This window comes from Primulina huaijiensis, chromosome 5 (assembly GCF_012295235.1).
Source record: "Primulina huaijiensis isolate GDHJ02 chromosome 5, ASM1229523v2, whole genome shotgun sequence".
In the NCBI taxonomy this organism is placed as follows: domain Eukaryota; kingdom Viridiplantae; phylum Streptophyta; class Magnoliopsida; order Lamiales; family Gesneriaceae; genus Primulina; species Primulina huaijiensis.
Genome location: NC_133310.1, coordinates 6,947,552 through 6,955,483, shown reverse-complemented (window position 1 = coordinate 6,955,483; position 7,932 = coordinate 6,947,552). Strand labels below are relative to the sequence as shown.

General features: G+C 36.3%; 1 protein-coding gene across 1 annotated transcript; it reads right to left on the bottom strand.

The window, feature by feature from the left end:
* Positions 1–644: 644 nt before the first annotated feature.
* LOC140976571 (uncharacterized) lies at positions 645–7,183 on the bottom strand. The gene is made up of 8 exons (XM_073440808.1): positions 6,260–7,183; positions 5,820–5,896; positions 5,554–5,722; positions 3,525–3,613; positions 3,225–3,389; positions 3,050–3,127; positions 2,301–2,404; positions 645–1,296 (listed from the first exon to the last, which is right to left on the bottom strand). The coding sequence occupies exons 1-8, from the start codon at positions 6,834–6,836 to the stop codon at positions 1,191–1,193; spliced, it is 1,365 nt and encodes a 454-aa protein (XP_073296909.1). The 5' UTR covers positions 6,837–7,183; the 3' UTR covers positions 645–1,190.
* Between the last annotated feature and the right edge of the window lie 749 nt (positions 7,184–7,932).

Below are 7,932 nucleotides of genomic sequence, written 5' to 3'. Positions count from 1 at the left end.
ATTCTGTTAAATTAAAGAGGTACGAGTTTATTAGTTAGTTGATAATTTAATAAGAGTAGATTTCATGTGAGACGATCTCATGAATTTTTATCTGTGAGACCCTAACGATATTCACAATAAAAAATAATACTTTTAGTATAAAAAGTAATATTTTTCATATTTTGATTCAATTTGGGATTCATTGACTGATTTGACCACGAATATTTTTTTTTAAGGAAAATATGCTATTTAATTATAATTATAGTTTTAGAAATAGAAAAGTTTTGGTTTTACAATATGTATTGACATCATATGATCATGTAAATATTTTCAAATAAAATTGTCACTTGCGCATTATCGCTTTGGCCCCAGATTGAGACTAAGAAAAATGTTAAATAATATAGATGATTAATTATTTAGCATCGATTTATGAAAGTTATTCGTCATATCACACCCCTCTAATAACTATGCTCAAGAACCTCTCCAATGCATGGAATTCTTGGGTCTACCACTATACACGTTAGGGATGTAACAAATCAAGCCGACTCAAGAACTTTTTATGCAAGAGAATAAGCTCGCGCGCGCGCACACAGAGCAAAAACGACGCAACTTTTTATGCAAGAGAATAAGTTCGCACGCGCGCACAGAGAGCAAAAACGACGCAACGTATAAAAATGTGAATTCATTAAATAAATACTATTTACTTAAATATGTGCAACATACAACCCACGTATTCTGCATTCGCATCCAAATGAAACTGAACAAGATAATGATAGAGAACGTACAGCCCCTATTATATCACAACCTTGCATCATATAGATCCATAGGTTCCGGATCACTCCGAGAAACAAATCAGATATACCATCGAAATGATTTCAAATCCTCTGCTTCAAGTTCTATTCAAGTCTTTATTTCACACTCCAAATCTATAAAAAGCAAAAAGCTAGATGCGACTTCATTAATAAGTGTCAAGTTTAAAACAATACATAGTGGAATACAAAGATCTAATACAAAGATCCTATCATCCAGCGAGGTAGTATCGATGTTATCAGATACATTATACAAGCATGTTTAATGCAGACAGGAGATTTTGGCATATAACAACAAACGATTTTTCTCATAGATGAACCCAGGTTAGTGTTTGAAAAATGCCCTCTTTTTGCAGAAAAGGTTCGGAAAAATACCGAATGAATTTGAAATTCCCAGTCAAATTAGAACAGTTGGCAGAGAAGACTGGTTGATCCGTCACCATATGATCGAAGATCAGCAGGTTTAACCAGTGCTCTGCACAAGGGGCAAGTCCTCTCTCTTTCAAACCTGGAAACGCAAAATGCAAGCTTATTAGTTCATGATCATTTATGTCTATTAGAAATTTTATGAACTACAATGCTGTCCATTTCCTCATTTTGTTACAAATAGTGCATTCTATGCAATCAAAAAATTCCCATATCCGATGTGATATTCAACACGTGCAGTGCTACACTGAGTGTTTGACATCATGATATCAGTGCAACTACATCGTGTATTAAAATATGAACATATTACAAATACACCTCACATGTTAATACTCCCCCATGCCTAGTAAAAGTGATGGATATTTTAGCAATTTCTAAAGGGATGGTGTAAATATAGAAGTAACTATAATTTTACAGTTCCATGTGTCAAAAGACAAGTTGACAAACAATGATGCCCGCCATTAACCGTGTGTAAGGCAAGTAAATAAAATAATTTTAAAAGGGGATTATTTTAAAACAAGACTTTTCATATATATGTAATGAAGGGTCAATTATTCAGCTCTCTTGCTCAAACTCAACGCCTCTGCCCTCCAATATCATGATACGAATGAAAGATGTAGACGAAAAGTCACAAAATGTTGAGTGGTATGACGACATCATCTGTAAGGAAATATCACTATAAACTTTGTTCTTTCAGAGGAAAAAACACACAAAAAATGTAGTGTGTGCACGCGAGTGAAAGAGTAGTGGAGAAAGAGAACTGCAAACAAGATTGCTGTGAATGGCCCATGCAGTTATTCCATTATGAAAAAACATGTTTCAACTTTCAGATGTTCCATGAGTAAATCTATATTAATTATCAATATCACCATTTTGGCCTGATACAACTGAAGTTTTCAATGCAACAGAGCAAAAAATATTGAATTGTTCAGAGGTGCTGATTTTGACAGAATCTGATTCAATGATGCCCGAGAAACAAACTCAAACTAGAATATACATATATGAAACCAACATCAATCAAGCAAAAAGAACTTTCTATAGGATCATAAAAGATAATTTAGCATGAAATGAAAAATGATAACAAACCATTCCGAAACACAGTCTTCACAAAAGATATGCTTGCAGCGCAACAAAATTGGGGCATGCATCTTCTCTTGGCATATAGCACACAAATCTCCAGCTGCATTAACCTAAATACAATAAGTAAAATTTCCTTTAGGAGATATCATATTTCTTATCCACAGTAAACTTCTTAAGCAGATCAAGAGGCAATTTCACAAAGTAGGAACATAAATAAAACTTATAAAGTAAAAAATCTATCACGTGCAACCTGAAAAAGAAAACATGAGGTAAAAAATTGTCTCCTTGTTAATAGTGGGATACTGATGATTAGTTAGTAGCGAAGGAACAATAGAAGACGGTTGATCACATCAAGAAAACCTTGAAACAGTTTTGCCGAACTCAAAGAGGAACATAATGGAATGAAATATTAAGTTGTAGGACTTATTGAGCTCAATAAAAAATACCACTATTGGCCTCGTGAAAGAATTAGTTGATTTTAGAACATTTCGGATGATTGAGGAAGATTGAAGGAACTATAAAGTTTTTTTTTTCTAAAAAAAAAAGAGAACACTGAAAGTAACTCAAAAAGACTTGAGTTTTAGCAGAGTATGAAAGGTTCATCAACGACAATATCTTTGCCAAACGCTGAGCGAGGCACCAAAGGGGCCTTGAAAAGTAAAAGTCCCCATCCAGAGGTATTATGACAAAAAGAAATTTGCATGTAAAAGTGCACAAATAAATGTAACTTTGGAAGGTCAGAAGAAGCATCAAACCTGCTCTGATGTTGCATAACACCCATAATGAATTTCTTTTCTAGATAATGCTTTTATTGAAGTGAAGAATGACCGGACCTGAATGAAGAAAGAAATAAAGTGATTAGATAAGGTTGATTTTCAAGATTCAAGAACCAGATAGGTAAGACATCAAGTAACTTGTTAAATAACATACCTTCTCAACAACTGAAGTTAGCTTAAAAGTTAAATACAACCCTGTGATAAGTGATGAAAAGAGACTCCCATAGACTTTGTTCAGGAAAAATCTATACCACACAGGGGTTGGTAATAATGCACGGTACAGCAGCAATGTGTACTCAACCAGCGTCAACATTTGTCCCTACACAACCAACATAGTACTGTTAAATTCCCATACAATTTCAAGGATCATTGCCAGATTATATTATTATATATAATATGACTGTAACTTGATAAATCATATTCTACTCCGTATTATATTCTCGGGTTTTGTTACCTGTCTACGAAAATTATGGCCTTTACCATTCTTGTAATACATCAACAGGATTAATTTCAAGACCATTGCTGCCTCACGCACCATTGTATCTGATAGCACCAAACAAAAAGAAGGTGTTATAGAGTTATAGGCATGAATGCAGATAAAACATTGTGGCCCTTAAACGTTATTGAGATAACCCCACTCCAACCCACCATGCCCAGACAAAAGAAAGACGGGGGAGGTCACAATAAACAAAAAGTACAAAGACAGGAAACATAATTACACATTAATAAGTTTTGGTGTTTGTGCCAATATTAAACCAATATAAGGTCACATAGAGAAAAATTGAGGATTAACTTGAAGCACAGGAATGAGAGAAGTAAACCTTTAAAAGCCTCCTATCATGAGATAGGATAGTGAGGCAAATATACAGCATTACTCGGGGTATTTCCATTATGTCTGCTGTAACTAAATTCATGATACCATGATGACAGACATGCTAATACAACAATTTTATCGAGTCCCTGTAATGCCCCAGATTTGACGACAGTCCACACCGTACCAACACGGATCTTTCAAATTTGCTTATGTCTACACTCACACGCACGTTGGGAAACTTCCTGGAGTTCACTCATCCCATAATTGTTTCAAGTTACGCTAAACTTTGGAGTTCTTATGTGATGAACTCAGTAAAAGAAGATACACTTTGTTAATACGAGCAAAACCTATCAAATCTTTTTAAGTCATCATCAGCTGTACAATCTCATACTTGCACAGTCTTGAAATCTCTCTCATTTCGACGTGAGATCGGTTCATTAATGTTTCCATCACCTAAGAAGCCTATTAGGAGCCGTTCATTATCCGTGCAACCTCTTGGCACTGACGATCAATCTCTAGGAGCCGCTCATTATCCGTGCAACCTCTTGGCTTGGCACTGACGATCAATCTCCGCTCTCTCCGCCCCCGAGCATCACATGCCCACCAGTTTCCACTCGTTCCTCCCGAACCATACCGTACTAGGAGAGATAACGCCCAGATTTGACAACTGTGCCCACCGTAATACCGTACCAACACGGATCTTTCCAGCGTGCTTGTGTGTCCTCACTCACACGCTCCCTGAGAAACTTCTCAAGCGTCACCTGTCCCATATTCGCTTCAAGTCAAGCACACTTAGTTTTGGAATTTTTATGTGATGAATTCCTAAAAAGATGTACCTTGTTGACATTAGTAGTATTAATCAAATCTTTTTAAGCATCATCAAGTGTACAGTCTCATATATACAGAGTCTTGAAATCTCTCTAATTCCTATATGGGATCGTTCCATTCATGTTTTTCAGCTAGAAACCTATCAGGAGCCGCTCGTTGTATATGCAACCTCTTGGCACTAGCGATCACTTTCCAACCTCTTCGGCCCCCGACGTCACATGACCGCCAGCTTCCATTTGTTTCGTCCTCAATCCACACCATACTAGGAGAGGTCAACTTTGATACCACTTGTAACGCCCCAAATTTGACAATTGTCCTCATTGTACCAACACTAGTCTTTTCAGCGTGTTTATGTTCTCACTCACACGGAAACTTCCCAATGAGTCACCAATCCCAGAATTCCCAAAGTCAAGTACGCTTCACTTTGAATTTCTTATGTGAAAAACTCTTCAAAAGAAGATGCACCTTGACAATATGAGTAGTGTATATTAAATCTTTTAAGCCTTCTTCAACTATAAAGTCTTATACCTGCACAGTCTCGGAATCCCTCTAATTCCGATGTGAGATCAGTTCATTCATGTTCCCTTCGCCTAGAAGCCGCTCATTGTCCGTGCAACCTCTTGAAACCGGCGATCACTCCACACACTCTTCGGCCACGGGCATCACGGTCGCCATGAATCATTACATAACTAAGGTGAAGTACTCAATCCCCAAGTAAAAAGACCCAAAAAAAAAGCTAACGAGTGAAATGTATCCAAGTGAATGTGTTGTTGGCCCACAAACATCAAAATAGAAAAGTAATTCCAACAAATACAAAGTCACAAGGGTTCATTATTCATACCATTCACCAGAATAATAAATATTGCATGCCAGAAAGGTGGGATTGCCTTTGGAGGAATCATGAGTAGTGGGTAGAAAATGTCATCCTTTCGATACCACCAATAGATTCCAAATATCTGAAGCGTGAAGAAAATGGAAAAACCAACAAGGACAGATATTTTCCTTTCTCCCTGCAAAACCCAGGGTACCATAAGTTCCTCTTATAACATTGATTTCATTTTTAGGAATAACAAAGCAAATAATTCAACCTCGGAACAGGAAATTCACCTTCAGTGCTGTTTGCTTCCGAAGAATGTCATTAGACTTTACCAAGACAGCATAGATGTAGATAGTGACAAAAAATCCTGAAAGCAATACTCAACAGAGTTAGAGTTCAGTTCCAACAAACTTATGACATACAGGACAATAGTTAACTAAAGAGGTCATCGTCATTAAATGTGCACGAGGCAATAAAGTTCATCGTCCATGCCACAGCCTTAAACAAAACTGAACTTGTGAAATTTACCAAGCATAGAGGAATGCAACTACATCTTCCACAATTGTGTTCCTTTTTTACACTTCTTGCAATCATATAAATAATCATCTACTTCTATAACACAAATCGGAATGTTTTTTCTAAAAAAACTTGGAACCATCACATCACATTAATCACATGAGCAAAGAAATAAGCTGACAATATCATACGATAAGGCTTTCCCATTCTATACCTTGCAAGTGCTGCCGGATGAAAACCACCAACAAAAGCAGAGAAAACGGAAGAATCTGCTCAACCCACCTCGCTACCTGCTGTATCTCATATCTCGGATATGACGACGTTTCTCTGTTATTATCATCACTACTGCCCCCATTTCCATCCCCATTTACCTCATCAGCACCAAGCACAGACTCCTCCGCACCCAGTCCCACCGCCCCATTAACATCATGTTCACCACCACCAAAATCCCTAACCCTGTCTTGCTCCCCGAGTATCCGAATCGAAACCTCTCCATTACCAACGCCATTCCCACTGCCGTCGACACCAACATCGTCGTTAATCAACACCGAATTCCTAGGGCTTTGATTGCTGACACTGGGAATCGTATTACCATCCCGGGTTATAAATGGGTTGCCCTCAGAATACGCGTATTCAGGCCGAACCCTCAGGATACCGGAGTATTCAAGCAGAGATGAAATAGGGGACTGTAAGTACCGGAGAGAAGGGAACTGGAGGGTCCTTGAGCTCCCACCTCCATTGCTTGGCGACGAAGGCGCCGAATTCGAAGCGTCAGAATTTGATGCCTCCATCAAAAACCCACAAAAATTATCAAAACCCACTAATACTCACCTCAAAATAAAAATTTTCTTCTTCTTAAAAATCAAAATCAAAGGTTTTTAGACTTAAAAACCTCTTCTTTTACCCGGATGACGGACTCTTCGGTTACAGAAAACGGGAGGAATTGGTCCATCCGAGAAGAGTCAGACGAAATAAATCAAATTGAAAGCAAATCGTCCAATATTTTAATAATCACCTAACAGGGTGAGATTAAAAAAAATAATCGCAAAAGAAAAAATGGAGAATTCAATAATGGTGATTATAGGTTGAATAAAGAAAACGTGGGGAGAAAGGAGAAGGTGCAATGACAGGTTACTGCCAGACTTTGCATTCAATCAGCAATATTTATATAACAATAAATTTTAAAATTCCAAAATAATTTATGATTTTAATACGTAGTTAGATGAAAAATTATTATGTTACATCTTGAATTTTTAAGTATATAATATTAAAATTTATTAACCGGATTAGGAAAGAATTTGTAAATAACAATATTATAGGTAAATGAAAAAATACTATATAAATACGTTATTCATCAATCATATTTATTTTTTTGTTTATTGTTAATGTAACAATCATTCCATAGATGTACAATTTTTATATACTTCACAATGTCCAATAAATAGTAACACAAAAATGAAACGATTTGTGTATAATATATCAAAATTATATATATATATATATATATAATATTGTTGGAAATTTGAACCAAATTTAGAGTTTTAATAAAAATTATGTCTCATGAATGTGGGAGTGTCTTTTAGCTCTCTATATTCTTGAGTTAATTGAAAACTTTTACCTCTTCATATTCTTGAGTTAATTAGAAGATTAATTGAGTTAATTAATCTTGCATGACTCTTGGTATGTCTTTTGAGGCTTATAAATAGTGTGTTCATTTACTCATTCCATATGCATAAAAATGGTTTTTACAATCAAGATCTCTTTCAAGCATTCTCTCGCATTTTATATCGTTAGCTTTCCATTTGGCTTCCATTAAATCTCGGTGATAAAGTGAAGGTATGCTTTCGGTTCTCCAGTGTAGTTACTTCGTGCTAAGTTGCTGCAAGG

Coding starts and splice junctions, on each gene's coding strand:
- LOC140976571 (XM_073440808.1), bottom strand. CDS start 6,836: ATGGAGGCATCAAATTCTGACGCTTCGAATTCGGCGCCTTCGTCGCCA. Junction 5,897..6,259: donor CATCCGGCAGCACTTGCAAG/GTATAGAATGGG, acceptor TATTGCTTTCAG/GATTTTTTGTCACTATCTAC. Junction 3,390..3,524: donor GCCATAATTTTCGTAGACAG/GTAACAAAACCC, acceptor TTGGTTGTGTAG/GGACAAATGTTGACGCTGGT.